At 38.7% G+C, this 22750-nt stretch overlaps 1 protein-coding gene across 1 annotated transcript in view; it reads left to right on the forward strand.

Moving 5' to 3' along the window:
• Positions 1-22750, forward strand: part of TBC1D5 (TBC1 domain family member 5) — a 475870-nt gene that overhangs the window by 373382 nt on the left and 79738 nt on the right. The window contains exon 17 of the mRNA XM_090046588.1: positions 13355-13440. Within this exon, the coding sequence (XP_089902714.1) occupies positions 13355-13440 (86 nt within the window). The remainder of the gene's footprint in view (positions 1-13354; positions 13441-22750) is intronic.

A 22750-nucleotide genomic window follows, 5' to 3' on the forward strand; every position in this document is an offset into this window, starting at 1 on the left:
TATATTCTGTAGGGAGCAATCATGCCATGGCTGTGGGGAATGAATGAGATGGACCTGATCTGGCTTTTCCATTTCTGACTCGGTGGTTCTATAAGCAGACTGGATTTATCCTTCCTTTATTTTGCTACATAACTCCTTATTATACCTATTAAGTTCACGCTAATTAACTCCACCTCCTTCTCCATTTCTCTTGTAGAGTTGCAGGGGATAGAGTTTAATCTGTCTCGTTTGTTGGCTGCAATTTAGTCCTATCAATGAGAGAGGCAGCTGTATGACAGAAGCTATCTATCAGCATGGAAACTGAGTATATATCCATAATAGCTAAAAACAGGTTCCTGTGGCTGCCTCTGATGGGAAGCTCAAAGGATCTCACGTTTACAGACAAACCTAGACTATATACAGAACCCTGAATAAAGCCTGCTTTGCATTCGACTGTTCCCAGTTGTTAAATATTAGAATTCAGACTTGAAATTTGAAATCAATGTTATTGTCTCTCCATTTAGAGAACTCACTTGATAAGAAACTTATTTCAGATTTCCAGTCTTTCAAGGAAACAGTTATTTCAGTTGTGTGTATTAATGATACTTCTCAGTTACACTTCTTCAAAATAGAAAAGATTTCTGAAAACTGACTTGATAGGGAAGAAGAGGCGATTAAATCAGAAACTAGGGCAGGAAGTGATCTGGTATACAAATGCATCAACTGTAGGTGTGTCTGTGAATTTAATATCCTATGAGTAGCTAATTTTCTTTTTTTCTTCCCTTTTCTCATCACAACCGTTGAGCAATACTGTTAATTTTCAAAGCAAATGCTTTTAAACGAAGAAGTGGCAATGTGGAAGGAGGGCAGTTGGAAAAATATAAAGTGATTAAAAAACATAGTTCTAACTAGAGTTGTTCAAATAAAAAAAATTAAAAAACCCAATTAGAAACAAAAGTCATAGAAAATGTGAACATATTGTGTTCCTTAAATAACCAGATGTTCTTTCCCTCCTGAAGGCAGCCAGGGCTAGGAATAAAAGGTTTAAAACTATTGTTTTAAGTTAACTGTGAATTTTGCAAATCTGTTTTTACCCTTTAGCAAATAAAATTCTAATACAGCAACATAAGCAAAGTAATTTTCATCTTTGGGTGTTCTTATTTGTATATTATTGTATGTTGATGTGTTAACCTTATCACAATGACTTATTACAAAACTAAAGTACTACATGGAACATTACCATTTTAGATTGCATACAAAGAACCTGACAACCATCCTTTGTTTGAGAGCTTACAGTATTTACCCAAAATATTTCTATGAAATAAGTTTGCTTGCAAACCGTTTAGCAAGGATAATTATATTATTTGCTAAGCAAGCTAGTTAGAAATAAGACAGTTTAATTCAGTGGAAGTGTTGCCGCGTAAGCAGCCTACAAAACACATAAAATATTATATTTGCCCAATAGAAATATTTTTTAAATTAGCCTAAAATATTCTAATTATAGCTTCTGATTATTTTTCAACATAGTATTTTAAGAAATTTGCTCATATTTTAAATTAAAGTGTAATATAGTAATGTCAAATTGAAACTGAGTCCTTGTTGAAGTATACGTAGCGTCCATGAAATGTCACATCAGTTCACCGTAACTAAAATTACAGCAACTACCATAGGAATTAAGCTATAATATATGGTTTTAAGGTCATGATCCTTCATATAATCATCAATTACAGGGATTTTCATTCTAGCCTTTAACACTCATCATATCTGAGCAGTAAATGACAGGTGAAAAAAATACATTACTGAAATTGTCAACTGAACTGTGTGTGCATTATTTTCAGTTGAATTTTCTTCTGAAGTAGCTGCCACCCATCTCAGAGTTTTCTGTGTGCTGGTTTCATGTGCCTGAAAGACTGCTTAGTTTCACTTTCTTCTTCTTCTGATAAATTCTTTTCTATATACTCATTAGCTGAGGTGCTGCAGAAAAGCTCCAACGGTCCTTTGAAAGCTGCCGTTATTTCTGTATTGTTTATTTCAGTGTTTGTGTCAGGGGAAGAGCAGGTTTTATTTTGTTTTGTTTGTTGGCACTGGATGCAATCTGTCATTAATTACCACTCTTTAATGACCATATTGCAGCCAATCGGAAGTTAGTGTCTATCAGCATTTGAGCATTAGCAGCTCATTAATTTATACATACTCAAATGTGGAATTTTGATACCTTGTATATACCAATGGTCTATGACTTTAGAGTAGTAGGAGCAAGATTTCTTAATTTTCCCCTTGATAAATTAGCAATAATGCTCTTTTTTTTTTTAATTATGAAAACTGTTTAACTATGCCAATGCTGATTGATTTCCAGGGAGTTGACCATAGGTATTGGCTTACTACTTAAATTATAGAGGAACAAGAAATAAAGATTTCCTGGGGCTTAGAGATGGTCAATTGTCTTTAGTTTCAGTCCAAGTCATGTTGCCTGTCCTGACACAATATGCCTACCTTTGTTATGATATGCTCTCCTTCAGTGATAGCTTAGGCCAGGAGTCAGGTTACATAGGAAGGTTGGCCGACAGCAAGACAGTTGACATGAAATAGGCACCATGGGTGAGCCATAGAAAGTGTGAGATCATCAACCCACTGAAAAGAAGGATATTCTACGTAATGAATAAGAGTAGAGAGACATATTTTCAGGGAAAAGAAGGGAGGAAGAAGAAATGGTTCAGTAGTACTGACCTCCTACTGGGGGAGAAGTTAGGAAGACTTGAAGCTAAACACATTTCATTTCTAGCAGTAGACCAGTGAGAACCCTGATATTTGCCCTTAATATTTGAAAGGTTAGGACCCCATAAATTTGTGTGTGTATATAAAATTGTTTTTTAAATAAAAGAATTTACTTAACTACCTGATTTGTAGCAACATTACAATTATTTGCTTCCATAGTTATATGCCCTCAGAATTGGTTGCCATCCTCAATTTGTAGGATAGTTGGATTTTTGTAATGTGCCCCTGAAATGACAACTATTTGTACGCTTTTAAAAAAACCACTTTTAATTAGTTTTTACATTCTGGCACCCAGGGTCAAAAACACTTGTTTTCCTACAGAAATTTGACATAATAAACGTTCAGTTTTAAGGATTATTGTTTTAAGCTTTTTAGTTCATCTCTTCTGTTGCCTTTCACTATTAGAATACAGAGCTTACTGGCAGCTATTAATTTAATGACCCATGGTTTGAAATAACCATGTTGTTACAGTAGCATACAAAATTATTAAATGCACAGTAAGTTGATAGTAACTATTCATTTGCATATACTTGCAGATCAGCAGCTCCTATGCACTTGTTCAAACATTTTACCTATAAACATAAAAAACGATCAATAGTCATAATGCAAAATTTGTCTATTTTCTCTGCAAATCTGTCAGCCATTTAACTACCTCCATCATGAAATAATCTTTCCCACCAAAATATTTCACGTTGCTCAGCCAGCATTTTCAGAAAAATTCCTATATAGTATGTTGAGTGGCTTGGACTTTTTGCTGACCAAGGACCCTAACAGTTTTCTCTCTGTGTGTTTCTCTCTCTCTCGTGCGCTCTCTTGCTCTCTCTGCCACACTCACGCTTTCTCCTGAGCTGGTACCTAGAGAAACTGTATTAGTCATAGTACTGTTTGGAATTGCAGGAAGGGTAAAGGGATTTTCTTAGGTAGCCAGATATATTTGACTATATGGCTTACATTGTCAGTCTTTCCATAACACTCTGTGGATTGGCATGTAAATTGGCTAATAGCATGAAAATATTATGACAATCCACCCTAAACAGCCATTGCATTTAAATATAAATGAAAACTAGGGAAGTCAGCAGATCATAGTCATATCTGAAATTAGTTGATGCAGAAACTGCTTTACAAAACATGGTCTGGTTATAACAATATGGTTGTGTTTTAAATAGCAGTGAGTTAAGCAAAACCATTACTTTCCATTGTCACAGAAACTATCACATGCATTAATAGCCCCATAACTTCAAACATGAAAAATGCTCTTGAATTTTTTACTGTTAAAGTACCCAAAGAAACTTAAACATGTGCCTATATGGGGTCCGTGACAGACCAGCCTGCACTAGGCAATGTTTAATGTTAGAGGCATAGGCCTAATTCCAAATCCTCTTTTGTCCAGTAAGTACCACTGCTTTTTGCCCTGGCACGTGCCCCTGCATGTGAAGTTAGCACAGAGAAAATCTCTAGGTGGGGTAGGGAAGGCTGAGGCCAGCCCAGGTGTTGGGGCCCTGGGGGCCTCCTAGAGTTCTGGCACCAGCAGTCCAGAGGTGTGGAGCCTGGCCAACAGCTGGAGTGTGGCTCTAGCTGGCTGGGCTCCCATTTCAGGTGGTACCCCAAATCATGTGCGCAGGGTGCATTCTGTGGCACCTCAGCAACCTATGAGGCATTGCAAAACTCACATATGCGCTCATGTGATGCGGCCTATATGGAGTTATAGCATTATGTCTATTTTGGGCAAGTTTAATCTTATATCCTTCTCCCCCTACACAACTCGCTCTCCTTGCCGTTCTGAGCATGCTCAGAAGAGATGTTTCCCTCATTACTTACGTTCTGTTGCTATCTACTCCAGAAGGCCTATAACCCTTTGTTAGTCATAGAAAAATCAGCCATCAACTTTTTGGAGGAGGAGGAATAAAGCTCTCCTACAAATAACTTAGTAGCTGGAGCATTTATTCATGGAGTGGGAGACGTAGTATAGGCGCTCTTCCTCCCATCTCCCACTTCTCATCAAAATGTCCTGACTCCCAGGGCCTGTGCTAATACGGGCAAAAAGCATCCTCCATCTCTCCTGTTGAAGGTGGCTCACTAGGCAGCCAAGAAAGGAGAGCAAGACAAAGGGAGGTCAGCTCCATGGTTCACTGAGATGAGCACTGCCCTGTAAGGGAGGAGATCCCAAGTTGTGGCCCCTGCTACTTACTGTCTCTCCCTTTTTATTTATTAAATTTAAAATGCAGGGAAAACTTTGAGGGCAAGAGAGTACACTTCTATACCTCCTTCAGGTCTCTGTAACTTATAAGCCTTCCCAAGGGAATTAGGATCTAAAATGCATGTTAAGTGGCCCAAAATGTCATGTTTGCTTCTAAATGTGGAGTTGAATTTAGTTGGTGCTCTCTAAGGATATGAGGATTTTTAAGTAATTGGAGATTTGAGGGGCCCATACATAGGTAGGGGGAAAGGCTTTTTTCTGTACTGAGGCAAACTTGTTGTTTCGAGATGGAGCCCTATCCCCTAACGGACAAGCAGTTCATATGGTGAGATATCAGGGCAGATGAAAAAGTGCCAGGATACAAAATTATTCTTCCATGTTGAAATGTGCAACATTTCAACATGGAAGAGTTACTATAGAATTAGTATTTCTTCTTTGAATAGGACATACAAGTCGAAAAGAAGTATGAATCACCTTGTATTCCTTAATTACTGTGGTTACCAATAAAATGTATTACACTTGAATTTGTTGGGGCTGTTGCTTTCAAATGACTAGTTTACTTATGTTTAAAAAGTCATCTAAAGCTACTGACCCTGTCCCAAAGAATAATGATATTAGCTATAAAATTACAGTAATAAAATGTATTTAACTATATTAGAATGGGGTGATTATGGTTTTTCTTGTGTGCAACCTGACAATTCAGTTAATCACTTCGAGTTTGTGAAGTGGTTTATCAAAAAGCACTGCTTAGAATAGTATCCCTTTAATAGAAATTTCTCCATATCATAATTAATTTATTTGACTAAAATTTACAAAACAAAAACCACGAGTTGTACAAAATGGATTCAGAACTTTTTAATAATATATGAGAATAGCTACTGTACCATATCAAATTTATTATGATAAAATTAGAGTGCAGCTCTTTTGATATAAATTCAGATATACTATTGGTACATTGACATTAAATTTGCATAGCAAATATTAATGCATTAACCATTACACTCATATTGCAGAATAATATTCATTTGATAATTTTGTGTTAATGGATGGATAGATTCGTGAACTGGTGAAAGATGTTTGACAGCAATAGAAAATTGCAAGATACATGTGCATATCTGTCATTATTTTATTAATGGTATGTTTAGAGTTTTGAGGTAACATTTTTTTTTTCTTCTTATGGGATAACCAGAAAGGTTTTGTAGCTTCATCATTTTTAATATGTAAAATAGAAATAGTTATCCTATGGCACCAGAAACGATGTTTGTCTCCACCTTCTTAAATCTTGTCATAGACAACGCCATTCTTTTTAGTGTGGTACATTTGTATATGTGGACCTCAGGAAGTATCTTCATTTCCTTAGGAACCTTCTGCATGTTTTACATATCATGACTTGTATAGAACATAAATAGTCGGCTTAGTCTTTCTACGTAGCTAAAAGAACTGAGATAGCACCTTAAAAATATTCTGCTACCCCTACATACAGTACCATATATATGATTGCACATAGAGAAGATACAATGGCCCTAGGACACAAAGATTCTATCAGCATGAGCTTAGGATACTTGCATTACTCACAAAACTGTGAGTGAGTTGTGCAGGTTGTCCAAAATGAGTGCCAATAAAACCATAATGTGGTGGCTTTTCTGTACATAAAAATGTCAAATTTTTAAATCTCATAATTTGGAACATTTCAGGGTTAGAAGTAAGCCTGGCTGTATGTTCTATTCAAAGCCTGGATCTCCCTTTTGCAATGCTGTAAAACTCGTATTCCTCGCTGTTCAAGGCTGTGAGATAACCAGGCCATAGATCTGTCATGGGCATAGGGCTGAATATTGTCAGATTTATACCTCACTATTTAGTTAATTTACTTCTTAAAACCAAGGACTAAGAAGAAGAATAGATGACTAAATTAAGAGGCAGGTTTAAAATATGTTGAACCTATTCTGTTTATGAAAGATGTGGAATATACATAGGTTATGAAGTTGAACATTAACAGGGTGGGGGAGTTGGGTTGGAACATTTGTAAGAGCTGATTTGATATACTTTGATCTAAGAGTTAAAATACAATATAGCATAGTAACTCAAATGAAAAAAAAAGTTTCAGCCAGTTGGGAGAAGCAGCTAAAACATGTGACTAGAAGCTTTTTTGCCTCAAGTTATGGTTCATAAAGCTAAATGAACATTTTTATCATTTCTGTATCTTATACATAGACTGGGTGCAACATGATGTATGTGAAGCTAGAAACAGAGCATAATGCATATTTTAAATATTTTGGGGGGAATCTAAATTTCCTACTTGCCAGTAAAAAAAAAAATGCTTGACATGTAAGGAAACTGAAATCAATTTATTTCAAGCTAATATGAGTTCACAAGTTGTTTTTTGCTTTTACCCAATTAACTAAAATTTGTTTCTCTCTTGAATTCTTTCTGGGCCTTTTTTATTCAGGGAAATCTCCTCTTTAACTTCATGTTCAACCAGCATGTAAATATTTGCATTTCCAGAAACTTATATATATGCAAGATTCTCAATATCTTTTTGAGCATTGCTTGGTTTAGGTCTACAACAGCCTTCTGAGAAATGTAAGTAGGTAGTATTATTCCAGTTCAAGGAAACAATAGCCCAGGTGAGGTATCATTGCCAATATCAGTACTAGAGAACAAATCTTCTGACTCTGAGAGTTATGCAGCGATCACTATCAATGCTGTTATTTGTATATATGCTACTGCCATTATGCTATTAGTGCATGTGTATGTGTAGGCTAAAATTTTAGCCTATTGCCACTGACCAAGTTTACAGTTGGCAAGGAGATCTGGTGTCATATAATAAAAAAGAATTCATTATAGGATGATGCGCAATGCCTTTTTCTGACACAATGGACAGGAGTTATTGCAGAGCATCTTATTGTTTTTCTTCCAGCCAAAGCACTTTGAAATGTATGAAAATGTTACACCATTACTTCATAATGTATATGCCTGGTCATCAAGTACAGAGACAGCTTCTTGGATATGTGACAAAGAAACAAAAATGTGGAAAGGTTACATTTTTTTGCACGTGAGCAAATAGGCAGTTATTAATATGCGGAGTCAAATTAATTGGTGCATAATAGCAAAATACTTCTGCAAAATTGCACAAACAATGCTCCATGTCTTATTCTTGAATGGATGTTTTAATTGAATTTCATTTGTGTTCCCAAATCTTATCCATGTTTGTAACATTTTTAAAGGAGCAGAATGTGTGTGGCAATGGAAAAAGAAAAAGTAAAACCTTCACAGACCTTGTAGTCATTAGTGAATGTGGGATCGTAGATTTCCCCAATTTTTATTACAGGAAAAGGAAAAAGGAAAAATTGCATTTTAATATAGAAATATACTAATATTGGGCTTTAGGAGAATTATGATAAATCTAATGTTCCTAGTCAACTAAAGAGGTGATATTATAACAAACTGTTTCCTTAGAAATATAAATAAAGGCAACAATACTTCATCCTTATCTTTTTTGGGATAATTATTATATTTCAGAGTGTTCTTTGTTCCAGGTTTAAAATATCACCAGTGTTCAAAAAAAATTCTAATTGGCAGTATTTGTTTCCTGTAAAACTAGTAGATATAGAAAAAACAGTTTGCTTGGCACCAATGAGATAATTATTTTAGTAAGTTTTGCTTCACATATTGAATTCACTATTTCTGTTTCTTTCTCACTTGGTTGCATTTTGGTTATCTCGTTTCAGTTACAATCTATTAAGCTAAGTCTGTTACAGTGGTTGAGGTTTTCCCACCTGTCTACCCTAAAACACCTGCAACATATGTTTGCGTAACCCTGCAATGCTTTGCGTTTGGGGCCCTGAGAAATTCCCCCAGAGCTTTTTGCTTATAAACAGCTGAGCAATTCATTTCTCTAATGACGAGTGCTTTTCCCCTGGCATGGAGGCAATAGTATGTTCACTCAAATAAGTCTCATTTTTCATCAGAGAGACACATTAGACATTTTTCATTTGTTTCTTCTTCTGAGAGTTTAATTTTAGAATTCAAAATAAAAAGAAAGGGAAGAAATAATGCTTAAGAAAAAAATAAACATGAAAAAAATTAAGTGGAAGTAAAACAATCTTAAATTGTATCTACCCCTATCATCTTCACATGTTGTCTTGCAACTGCTGCATTCTCAAATAATAAGGCATTACATTATTGGAGGAAAGTAGCTTTCTTAATATGTAGTAAAATAATCTTATTGTGACCTGTATCATTCAAGGCAGCACCTCTCTATGATAAGAGCTACATAAATCATTTTCCATTATTATGTTGCAAGATGTACTACTATTATTTTCCCCAAATTCAGATTACTTAAACTTTTTAGTTATTTTCTTCCCTACCAGTACCACAAGAAAATTTGCAAACTCAGGGAACCAAGCAAACATGTTAAACTTTTTTGTGGCAACAATGGTCTAAGCAAATCAAGTTTTTTAGTCAGTATTAGCCTGATACTATCTACAGGTAGGGCACAGAATTCAGACATTGGGTAGAGCTTTTCATCAAGTTATAACAATTTATAATCTGTCACTTCTCTCTCTCTGATACTAGGACTCCCTATTGGGTGATATTCCTACTCCTTTTATAATCTTTTAATGAGACAGAAAGGTGGAAGTGGATATAAAAGAGTCTAAAAGTCCTGAATCTAATTTGAGGCAAATTCCCTTGGCCAAAGACTTAAGACAGGCAGGGTAGAGATTCCAAAAGGACTTCTTCCTGAGCCTGACATTAGGGTTCATCATAGGAAAAAGGGCCTTAGGACAAAAGAAACATAACTGGTATTGGAAGCCACAGGTGATGGCAACATGGAGATTATGGCAACGTGGCTTGCCCTGGATAGGAGGAGGCAGGTTGCTCTAATGTAGGTAATTAATCAAGATTTTCTGAATTCAGCAGGAGACTTTTTTAGTCCCTGGGTTGATCCAGGATCCTGGAGGCCCAGAAAGAGCTTAAAAGTCACGTTAGCCACCGCCGCCTCCTTAGCTTTGATTTCCAAACTGCGTGTATAAAACGTGGTGCTATCCTGCACATAAAATCTTATTTTACATACCTATTACCATAGCACTACATAATATTTTTTTCCATTTGAAATCATTCATTTAAAAAGAAGTCTCAGAAGAAAAGTTGATCTTCCTGTTAAAAGGAACAGAAAAGTAATTGAAAAATCCAGAGAATGTTGCTAAAAGAATGAGAAAGCTGTGTATTTTCTGGCTTGCCTTCATTTGTATATAAAACGTCCTGGTAGTGCTACCTTTCCTTTATATAAAGGGAAGAAAAAATTAACTTGTTAATCTGCTTACTGCCCTTCTTATACCTTTTAGGCATTCAGTACATGATACTTGTTGGGGTGTGATAGAGATAATAATTTACCCATCATCTCTCTTAGCAATAGATGATGATGATTTTACATTAAATAGTTCAAAGTACTTAATCTGAAGAAGAGAAATATGAAGGGTGTTACTAGGATAAGTAATTAACCATCTCTGTGGTTCTTGTACCCACTTTGCAAAGAAGGCTTGGTGTTTAGGAATAGTCTGCCTTAGAGTGAACCTACATTGTGATAAGTCATTTGTTTAACCTATTTGTTTTGAGTCTACAACACATCTAATACTGCGGATAGAGAGATGGAAAAAGATATTGATATAGGGGAAAATGGTAATGTTTAGGATATTTTTCTTCAAAATGTATGCTATGGATTTTTTTTAAGGAACAGTAGTCATAATCCTAATTTCTCTTACTCTTGTTGGAAATGTAGCTTTCAGAAATACTAAATATGTCTGGGGTAATAATATTCAGATATCTGCAGGCAAATATGTAATTTAGGCTTATAAATATATCCAGATTTTCTTAAAGGATATCAGGTAGGGCTACAAAATTATTTCTGACATATTAGCCCGTGGTATTTATTGTCTTAAATTTCAGATGCTGTTTTTTCAACATTATTTTTTTTTCTGAGGGCTTTTTTACTCTGCATGTAATAGTACTTTAAACTGTCTCTCCCTTTGATACCAGTAAGCCTCATAGGAATTTAAATAGACCCTACTGAAAGTAATGCTTGAGCCTCATTCATATGTTCAAGTTAGATCATTATTCCTATTAATGGCTTTAAGTGCTTAGATAGTAGATCAGCATTTTGTGTCTTGAGTTGCTTGTCATTTCTGCATAAATGTGTTTCAAGAAGCTGTTCCACATAATCTCTTTTACCGTTTTTTTCCAGAAAAGAAAGTAACATAATTCTTTATTGGTTTATAGGAGTTGGAAAAGAAATCTTTTAATATTTTAGTAAAAACAAAGCTCACGTTCAGTTACTGCAAACAAGCACCAGAACTAGGCATGAGTGAAAATGAGGTTTTTTCAAATGAACTTTGTAAAAACTAGAAATATGCTGATGACTTGAAACACCTCTTTTCATGGACCTTTGCTCAAATGCTAATCAGCGTCTCTAAAATAAATAATCTATTAAATGTATCAAGAAAAGTTAACACAGAAACATCAGTCGTTGCCTTGATATTAGTCAGATTTGATTATCATAGAAATGCATGGAATTACAAAACCAGCAAAACAGTAACTAAAACTGATTCATTGTTATTACTGTCAGTTGATTAGGACTGACTTACATGCCATATGATGGGGTAGAATTATGCAGCTATTTTAATAGTAACAAGAGAAGACAAATAAATGTACAGTAGCCATTACAATGCAGATGGACGAGGTTTTTTTTTTAATGCTTGTCTAATAGCCTTTAGGTTGGGGGGTTTTTATGAGCACTCTACACAGTATTTATTTAAAGTAACTTAAATGAGCTTCCAGATGAGAAAAGTTATTGATTACAAGATTAAGTTTGACAATATGAAATAGAAAATTCTCAGTGGAGGTTTCAATCCCAAAGCTTAATTTTGATCACATCAAGCCTGTCAGCCTTCTGATACCTATTGTTTCTTAAAGGTTAAGTCCTCTTTATGCCCTCACCCCTGGCATGTACAGTATTTGGTTACTTAAGCTGTAATTCCCAACTACTCCTACAAAATTGAAAAAAGCGGTCAGTGAAAAAAGGATTGCTGCAGTTACCTAAAGCTTAAAAAGATATCGCTCAATAGCTCATAGCAAGACTGGACAAGGGTAATGATCACAGGGAGAGGTGGAAAAGAGTAAACGTTTCTGTCTCTTTTAATACTTCCTCTTCATCAAGATGAAAATAAAACATGATTTTTCCCCTATAATCAAGCATGTCATGAAGCATTGCATTGTCCACTTAATTGTATGAATTATTAGTAGGACAGAAAAGCTTAGGTTAATATATTTTAAATAAGTACACAGTTATAAGGGGGAAGAAATTTAAAAGGAAATAACTTGAACCATTTTTTACCAATGCAGTATCTTTAGATAGTTGCACAAAAACATTAATGAATGTTACCTCCTGCCCTGGGCATATTCATTTAGTCCATCTCTCTCTTTGAAAGGTATTTACTCTGTCTGTGTATAGGTTGTTTGGATATATGTGCAATTTATTTTTTAATAATAAAAATATTTACATAACACTTTATCTTCCAATGTTAACCTTTTCAGCTATATGGGCTCCTTTGTGCATAATACAGTGGTATATAATCTTGAGTATTCTAATAAAATATTATGTCCAAGGTGCTATTTGAGACGATATACTTTAATAAATAAGTTTCTTTTTGGCGGAAGTGGGGACTAACAAACTGTATATTCAATATTAATTATATGCTTTATGGTACAAACGGATGGTTCTTTATTTAAGGCCTAGATTCTGAATGATTTGAGGCTTGGGAATAAAAAGAAGCTGTGTATGCCATCTAGTGGCTATGTTTAATTTGATCAACTCAGTGTAATTCTTAGCCTATCTTTTGCTTAACTAAAATTTTCACTAGCGGTAGTACATTAATTTTAAGTTAGTTTGCCTTCACTATTAACATTTCATTTAATAAGCCCTAATTATAGACAAATATTTTGGTTATAAATTTCTCTAGTCAGCCTTACATACGGCATAAAGCAATCTCTGGAACCAAACTTCACCAGTCACAGGGAAGATTCAAATCCAAATTAGATCAGTGTGGCTTGGCCTCATCTCAACATGGATGAGTAGGTTTGTCATGCTTAATTACAGGATTGGTGATCAGTCTTAGTGTTATGCTAATGCCTGAATCCCAAATATTTTAGAACCAGTCATCTCTTTTTAAATGTGATTCCTGTCTTTATCAATTATAGGTCTAGAAAAAGAAATGATTCTTTAATTTGTATTCCTTATTAAATAAAACCTTTCTAAACACTATATTTAAAACACCAGAATTCTCCATTAAGATACTGATACCAGTTTTTATTAAATATTTTCTCACTGTGACACTTCCTTTTCTTTAGAAAAATCCCAGACCAGTGACTCACCAATTCCAGCAGAATTTAGATTATTACAAAGCACGTGGGGCGGATTTGATGAATAAGACTCGGTAAGCCTCTTTTACATGTTGTATATTATTAAGACCCTACTAGACAAAAATGTATAGGCTCTTTTTTATCCCACACAGTATATGGGACAAATGCTTAGTATGTCAAATTTGTTCCGAATCTTCTCAATACAATATTCTTACATGAAAAATGAAGCTATTACAAATAACATCATGTTCTAGCTTGCAGATGCTCTCTCTTTCCAAGGTATTGATTCTCAGTCAGGGTGCTGTGGCAAAGTGGAATGCCTTAAGATCCTTTCAAGGGTGCCATGGAGTGCCATGCAATACTAGCACTGTTAGATGTGCAAACATGATTCACAAGATAAAACCAGAGGTTTCAAGTAGGAATCCATACTGTTAAAAACATTCTGAACTCTTGTGGTCTTTTTGAATTCTCGCAACAGTAGAATTACTATATTATGTTCCTGTAATTTAAAATTAAGTGTTGACAATTGAAGAGCTGACAATTGACAATTAAGAGTTGACATTTCCAAGGGGTGTCTTGAGTCTAAAGTTTGAGAACCACTGCTCTAAGGCTTAGACATGTCTAAATAATTGATCCTTTGCTTCAGGCTGTAGATGAGTAGAGGCCAGAGAGAGCTTTAAATGAGCTGTCTCAGCTGCTGGAAGTTCAGAAAACTAGCCTTCATTGAGCTCTTGGCTAGACTATGTCTAGTACCTAAACCAGCTCATTTAAAGCTGCCTCAGGTATTTCTAAATCACAATATAGTCTTCGTTGTAGACTCCACAAAACTGCACTAGGCATTTAACTACTGTCCATGTTACAGTAGATGTTCAACTAAAATCATTTGCAACTAAGTTAGGTAAACTAAAATAAACTGTCACTTGGGTGTTCTTCAGTTATTTTAAAAAGGACTTATATCATGATAGCTGAAACTAGAGAGCCCAGCCCCATTATGATGATCAAAATATAGGCCTAATGCAAGCAGATGATTTTGTTTCAGAGCGCTTTACAACTTCCCTATAGAGTATTTAACTGAGATAAATTTAACTGAGAATACATTTCCAAGTAATCACTAGTTAAGGTGAACAAAAGGGTCTATCTTATTAAAATAATCATTGTATGAAGAAAAACACTGAAAACATTACAAAAAAAATCCAGAGTAGACTTGATTATTTGTATCTCTTTCAACTCCAAAATTTTTGCATCAATCTGGAAATTAATTGATATTATCCCATAGGTCACTGTAGGTTCTGAAATGGCGGTTATGTTGCATGCTGCCATATCAAAACTAGTATTCCTTTGTAGAAGAGTGATCAGCATCATGGAACTTGCGTGGTAGCTCTGCAGAATTCTCTTAACAAAACTGTCACTGAGTGTTTCTTTCTCTATTTAAGGGTTCTTAGAAAAAGATAGTGAGCTACAGTGTGGCACAGCGGGGTAAGCTGCCTTGGAGCTGCAGCGTGTAAAATTTTAAATTGAGTTCAGCTCTAGCTCTGCATAGTTTAAATATGTTTTAAATTATTTGGAGCACAGGTACGGACTGTTTTCTTCTCTCCATTATCTATAAAATAAGCGATCAGCGGTTCTCCAGATGTCATGCTGATGACACTTATTTGATCCATGTAGGAGAACCTAAATGGTGAAATGATGAAATAAATAGACCAAGAATATTGCATTCAAAATCTGGTACTTGAATATATACCACTTGGTACCACAAAGATGGGGAGGGGGCCTGGTGGGAATTTGCAAACCAAAGCAAAAATTATGAGGTTTCCTCAAACAGTGTTGTGGAAATCATTGATTTTTCAGTTTACTAACTAAACCCCCAAAAAGTTGAAAAGACCGTTTCAAACCAGAAGGAATTGTTCTGTTTTCTGCATTATTTTCTCTTTTTTTTTTTTACTTACAAATGGAAAAATGAAATGTTACAAAAAAATCTGTGTTCATTTTTATCAGATGAAACTATTTGTTATATTAAGTGACAGTTGTCAGATTAAATAAGAATTCTCAAGCAGTTTTGGTTGATCTGAAATTGAATTTTTCAATGATTAAATTACTCGTTCAAAAACTTTCATCCAGCCCTCACTAGAATGATATGTGATCGAAGAAGCTTAAACCTACTAAACAAACAAATTATGACAAATTAAGGATAGGAATATAACTTCATTGTGAACTGTTTGGATAGCAAAGGGGGAATAGGAATTATTTTAAGTCATTCAAGTGGGGAATAATTAGGGCAAATGGATTTCAGCAAAAGAACTGGATTAGTCTAACAGCATCGTACTTTGAAACGTTCTCCAAAAGAAAATGGGGTGGATTCATTGAAGATTAGACTGAACAAAGGACTAGAAAACACACCATTAGAGGATGCCTCTGCAGTCAGCAGAGGAATGGATGAGATAACCCAGTAGGCCATGTCCCTTTAAGTTCTCTGATTCCATTATGTATCTAAAATACATTCAGAAATCTTACATATATTGCTTATTTAAAACTTTTAAATCGGTCATATTCATAGATTTTTCTCGGCTAATGGGGACTTACTAAAGAGAAAAATGCCTTTGAATAAGGCTCTCTTAAAACAAAACATTCTCATCTTGGGAAAAAAAGGCAGCGATTGAATCATCTTCCTACAGCTTGTTTAAAAATATACCATTCATAGTCAAGGTCAATGATGCTTATTGTGATGAAACAAAATTGTTTGCTTCATAGATGGGATTCACGTCTCCTTGACATTCATGTTTTTAAACTGATGCCTTACTTTTAAATGCATCTGCTGATAACTCTATAACATAATCAATCCTCATTTTTCTTGTAATTGTTGTGCATGTTTGGTACATTTTGATGGCTAAAATGTAGACATTGATCCATGTTTAATGGCTGTAATCATCCTTTGCACTAGTATATGAGAAGTTTAGATGGTAGGAAACAAACGCATTGTCCTTACTCTCCTGAACTTTAATTTGGTATCAAAGCATCTCTTCCTGAAGACCCTAACACCTTGTCATTGTTTTCATTTTCTGAAGCTGGCACGTAAAGAAAACACAGCATAGCTCCACTTAAGGATTAGGGAGGGAAAGCTGAGGGGGAATCATCTTTTCTTGGCAAGCCACTGAAATGCCAGCTTCATTATTTGACTTCTTTTGTGTTCATGTACCAAAGTGATTGTTGGCAATAAAAGGTCAATGCATGTGAGACCTGTAACTATGTTAATTTTTTTCCACTAGACATCGGTTCTAATTCTCAGGTAACATTTAACATCCTTTTATGATAATTATGATAAAAAGTGGCTTCCAGCAATGTTTCAGCCCTTTAGAACATAAAAATGTTTTTTCTGTACAGTTAAAAATATAGTTAGGCATTCCCTACCCACTGAAAGATTCCTCATGATTCTTTATGCAGCTTTGATACTCTGGTGTTAACAGAATGTGTCAAAACATTAACACCTTTTTTTTTTTTTTTAACTTTAACAATAATCTACCAGAGAGTGAAGCTTCACTTTTGCATGAGCCCCTGTTGATTTGGGACATTTTTCCTACCCTCTGGACATGAACTTTGAATTATCTTCAGTAAATGCTAGTCTGATAGTCAGCACAGATAAATCATACTTAAGAATCCAGCATAACCTATTGTTCTTCTAAGGCATTTTTTTTAGGTGACTAGCAGACATTACATTTATGCCATGATTAACTCCATAAAATGGTAAACTGGCCACAAACTTGTTCCCTGTATAATATATATAATTTGGAACATCTTTGTGGCTGGTTTATATAGCACTTTAAATTGTCGTAGACCTCAGGCTGGCATGTCCTAGACCTGGGGCTGCCCAGGTCAATGATGAAAATCTCAAACTGGTCCCAGCACTGTGCAGAATCAGTTGGCCTGGGGCAGGCCCGACCCCCCTTCCCCATTTATGGTATTGGGCTGAGGGCAGTTTTGGGTCCCAGTTTGTCCCCTATCATCCCACAATGGTATGTGAGGAATTTTATGCCCCTATCCAAAACATTGTTTATCAATGCCATTATTTTATTTAGGAGAAAAACTGGGCTCAGATGACTCCAGCCAGGTAGGCATCAAGCCTCCTTTTAAAGACCCCCAGGGTAGGAACCAACACCACTTCCCTTGGAAGTTGGTTCCAGATCCTAGCTGCCATAACTGTGAAGTAGTTCTTACAGATGTCTAATCTAAACCTACTCTTCAACAACTTGTGGCTGTTATTCCTTGTTGTGCCAGGGGATGCTAGGGGAAACAAGGTCTCTCCTAAACCGTTCTGATCCCCCTAGTGAATTTACAGGCTGTCACCAGGTCCCCCCCTTAGCCTTCTCTTGTGAAGGCTGAACAGGTTCAGGTCCCGCAGTCTCTCATTGTAGGGTCTACCCTGTAGTCCCCAGATCATGCGGGTGGCCCTCCTCTGGACCCTCTCAATGTTGTCCACATCCCTCCTGAAGTGGGGCACACAGAACTGGACGCAGTACTCCAGCTGTGGCCTGACCAGTGTTGCATAGAGGGGGAGGATCACCTCCTTGGCCCTGCTAGAGATGCACCTGTGGATGCATGACAAGGTCCAGTTAGCCCTGCCAACTGTGACCTCGCATTGTCGGCCCATGTTCATCTTGGAGTCGATAATGACTCCAAGATCCCTTTCTGCTTCCGTGCTCTCAGGAAGGGTGTTTCCCATCTTATAAGTGTGCTGCTGGTTACTACTGCCCAAATGCAGCACCCTGCACTTGTCAGTATTGAAGTGCATCCTGTTTTTGCTAGCCCACCCCTGTAACCTATCCAAGTCTTGCTGCAGTCTTTCCCTCCCTACTAGCATGCTAATCTCACCCCAAATTTTGGTATCATCAGTGAATTTAAACAGGGTGCCTTTCACCCCGTCATCCAAATCGCTGATAAAGAAATTGAACAGCACGGGCCCAAGGACCAAGCCCTTGGGGGACTCCACTGCCCACTTCTCCCCAGGTTGAATATGACCCGTCCACCACCACCCTCTGAGTACGACCCTTGAGCCGATCTGCAATCCATCTGACTGTGTAGGCATCAATGCCACAGTTGCCCAATTTTTTAATGAGGATGGTGTGGGAGACGATGTCAAAGGCCTTGCTGAAGTCCAGAAAGACTATGTCCACAGCAACACCTGCATCCAAGGCTTTTGTGACCTGATCATAAAAGGCAATCAGGTTGGTCTGACATGACCTGCCCCTAATGAAACCGTGCTGGTTGCCCTTGAGCATCATCTCTGAGCCTGGCCCATTGCAGATGTGCTCCTTGATGATCTTCTCAAAGAGTTTGCCTAGGATTGAGGTAAGACTGATGGGCCTATAGTTGCCTGGGTCCTCCCTCCTCCCTTTTTTAAGGATGGAGACCACGTTGGCTATCTTCCAATCATCTGGCCCAAGCACCACGAGTGCTCATAAAGCCGTGCCAAGGGCCCTGCAATAACCCCTGCTAGCTCCCTCAACACCCTGGGGTGGAGAGCATCTGGACCCGCTGATTTGAACACGTCCAGCCCCTCCAGAACTCTCTAACCCGGTCCTCCCCAGCCTGAGGTCTGGAGGCATTCCCCTCGAGTCCGTCTTGCATCATGGTGGGGAAGTCCCAGTCCCTGCCCAAGAAAACAGAGGTGAAGAATTGGTTAAAGAGGTCTCCTTTCTCCTCTGGCACAACCACCAGATTGCCCAGAGGATCTTGCACGGGCCCCACATTTCCTGGTGCCCTCTTCATCCTCCCTATATATTTGAAGAAGAACTTTTTATTATCTTTGATTTTGGACGCCAGTCCTAGCTCTATGTCTGCCTTATCTTTCCTGACAGCCCCCCTACAGGCCCGAGCTATCTTTGGAGATAGCACCCCCCTTCCATCATGTGTACACCGCCTTTTTGGCAATCAGGCGTTCCCATACACCCTTGGTGAACCAGGGGGGCTTTTGGGCACTCTTGCCCCCCTTGCTTTTTGTTGGGATAGTCACCCCTTGGGCCCTGAGTATCGTCTCCTTAAGGAACGACCACTCATCTTGGGCACTGAGTTCCCCTGCTCTCAAAAACACCAGCACCTCTCCCACTAATCTCCTCAACTCTTTGAAGTTGGCCCTCTTGAAGTCCAGGGCTACTGCCTTGCTGCAGGCCCTTGACACTGGCTGCAGGCCCTGCACTGGATGGTGAATTCCAGCAAGCGATGTTTGCTGTCACCCAGGTGGTCAAGGACCTGGAGGCCCCTTACCAGGTCATCGCCTGTGGCCAGGACCAGGTCCAACAGGGCATTTCCTCTGGTGGGACTGTGCACCTCCTGAATTAAGTGGAGGTTCTGTATCTTGGCCAGGAACCTCCTGGAACGGTCCAACCTAGCTGACTGTTCCTCCCAGCAGATGTCCGAGTAATTAAAATCACCCATGGCAACTATATCCCTTGCCTGAAGTGCCTCTGCAAGCTGGCCCGAAAATTCCCGGTCCAGCTCCTCCCCTTGGTTGAAGGGTCTGTAGTAGACCCCCACCGTTAGATCCCTCTCCCCACAGCCCCCTTGTATCTTGACCCAGAGCACTTCAGCTTGCCCTTCCTCTGACCCCATTTTGCTGGCAGAGGATGTGTATTGCTCCTTGACATAGAGCGCCACATGCCCACCTTTCCTTCCTTCTGTATCCCACCCGTAAAACCTATAACCCCTAATGCTAACTGCCCAGTCATGGGATGAATCCCACCAAGTTTCTGTAAGCCCTGTTATTTCTGGGTCTGAACTGGCTGTTCTGAGGGCGAGTTCCTCCTGCTTATTCCCCATACTACGAGCATTGGTATATAGGCATTTAAGGCCCTGCCTAGCTGCGTGTGCCACCCCCCAATTTGGGAGACTGTTTGGACCCCTGTTTCTTACCTGGGCACTCCTTGCATTTGTTACCCATCTTGCTCGCATGGTGTCTCCTCATCTTCCTGCGGGCCCTGTCCCCCGGCGATGCTAGTTTAAAGCTCGCCGTATGACATCAGCCAACCTGGAAGAGAAGACACGCTTGCCTTTAGGAGAGAAGTGAAGCCCGTCCCACCCCAGCACGCCCTCCACCTGAAAGCATGGGTCATTATCAAAGAACCCAAGGCTTGCCTGGAGGCAACAACTGCATATACAACCCTCGCCCTAATACTCCATCATGCCTGCCTTCTCTCCTGATTGGAAAAGCGGGTGAGTGGGGGCAACACTTTGGGTTTGGATGCTAGAATTCTGCTGGTACTTGAACAGTCCTTGGACTTTGTGGAACTGCTCAAGAGGCACAGCTTGAATCCACACTGCTGTCTGCACAGCACCAGGGAACCCTAGTGGTATGCAAAATGCACTGGGAGGTGGCACTACCGTACACCCTGACAGCTTGCCAATTAGTGGGATGTCAGGGACCAAGCCACTCTACCTTCTTTGCTCTCCTTTGGGAGAGTGGAGGTCTGGGATACTGGAGTTCTAGGGACTACCGTCCTGCTACATGTACCTAAAGAGTGGCTGCTCAAATGGCTGGCAATTTGTGGTGAAAGCACTAGGTTTTTTCTGCCGTAAACTGCTTGAATGCAGCTTGGTGTCTGTGCCAGGAACATAGCATTTTCCCAACATGAATGTCTAATGCCTCTCCGTAGCCTCAGTCTGATTCTTTCTGAGAGTCAGTTACCAGTTCTCAGTCTTCATCTTATGTCTTAGGCAAACTCCAAACAAAGCTGTAAAGAAGGCCCCGCAAGTGGGAAAGCTGCTTCTCCATCCTCTCTCTGCCTCTAATTTTAGTCTTATCTGCTTGCATTGGGATTCAGACACAATTTTAAGTGCAGCATCTAGCTCAGCCTGGATTTTTTTGCTGTAAAAATATTTGAAAACTCATATTGTAGAGGCATAAGTGACTAGTGCCTCCTGAATCTGGGGGGGCACCTGCAGAAGCCACCAATGGTGGCAGCCCTGTCAGGGGGATAACCAGTCCTACTGACAGCAGCAGTTTCGGCCGTTGGGGGAGTATGTGCAACCCTGTGCATCCCCTACCAGTCGCCTATGTCTAGAGGTAAATTGTGAGAATATTCAAAATTCCCTGTATTTTTTATTTTGTATGTTGTAGTGATGAACATTAGAATTAGAAGTATATCTGTACTTGTAACTAGTAGCTTGTGTCCTATCGTGTGATTCTTCTCATTTGTTTGAATTTACAAAGGTCACAGAACAGATTCATTTCTAATTTATGTTTAATGAAGGTTCACTAAAACATCACAGAACTGTATTGTGTCCCAGCACACCAAGTAATGATAATTTCTTTAAAATATTTTGTTCTAATTCTTTTTGTGCAGCCATTTAAGCTAGTTGAGACAAATCAATTAAAATCATTAAAACCAAACTTATAGATCTAGATCAGCAGGCCATATCCAGCCCACCAAGTGATTTCGTCTGGCCCACATAGTCTGTATATTGAACAACATTGTGATAGTGGGGCAGTTTAGCACCATTTCAGAGGTGGGGAAATTCTGCAGACTGTAGCTGCAGCTGTCCTACCACAGAATGAGCTGGTTTATGTTTGCCCACTGCTCTGAATCGGTTGCTGATCCTTTATGTATATTACCTCTGAGAGTAATATGTTTTTACAGAATACATTCCAGTAACTTACTTTACAGATTGTGAATATAGTATCATGGTTCTCAGCTTTTTTATACACGAGATACCCCTTGATAATGTTTTGGAATATAAAACCACCCCATTTAAAGACCTGTTTTTTTCCTTATGAGCTTACCTGCTCATAACCTACAACACGCTAAAAGAATCTCCTGGGGTGGCAGAGTAGGCAGGGTACCTCTGAGCATGGCTGGAGCTGGTGCATGATGCTCAGTGCTGGCAAAGCCTGCTCAACAAGACAAAGTGGGGAGCTTAGGATTTTCATTCAATGTGGCTGGAGTGGAGAAAGCTCCTTGTCTTAGATATGAGTACAAGTAGGCGGTGGGCAATGGCTGCAACTCTAACCCAAGTCCAGGATTGGAGCCACAGCCACCCCCCTCCAACCTCTACTACCTGTCTTCCCCTTCTCCCCCACAGCCTCTGTCCCTACCACCACCACCTTTGCTCCCTACCACTGCTTGCCTATCCCTTACAGCTCTGGCTCCTAGTGGGGCCCTTCTCTGGCTCCTGATGGGGCCCTTCTCTGGCTGGCAAACCAGGGAGCATACAGTACATGCTGCCTCTAGCCCCAGCCTTGCCATGTAGGAGCAACAATAGCTCTGGCCACCGCTCCAGGGCTGGGGCTGAAGCTGTCACCACTACAATCGCTGCAGCAACCACTGCTTCATGCTCCCTGCCCTGGGCTGGAGCTGGAGCTGTGAAGGGGAAGGTAAGTGGAAGGGGTCACGTGTGGGG

Source organism: Crocodylus siamensis, chromosome 5, assembly GCF_052110815.1.
Source record: "Crocodylus siamensis isolate JL-2025a chromosome 5, ASM5211081v1, whole genome shotgun sequence".
Lineage (NCBI taxonomy): Eukaryota > Metazoa > Chordata > Crocodylia > Crocodylidae > Crocodylus > Crocodylus siamensis.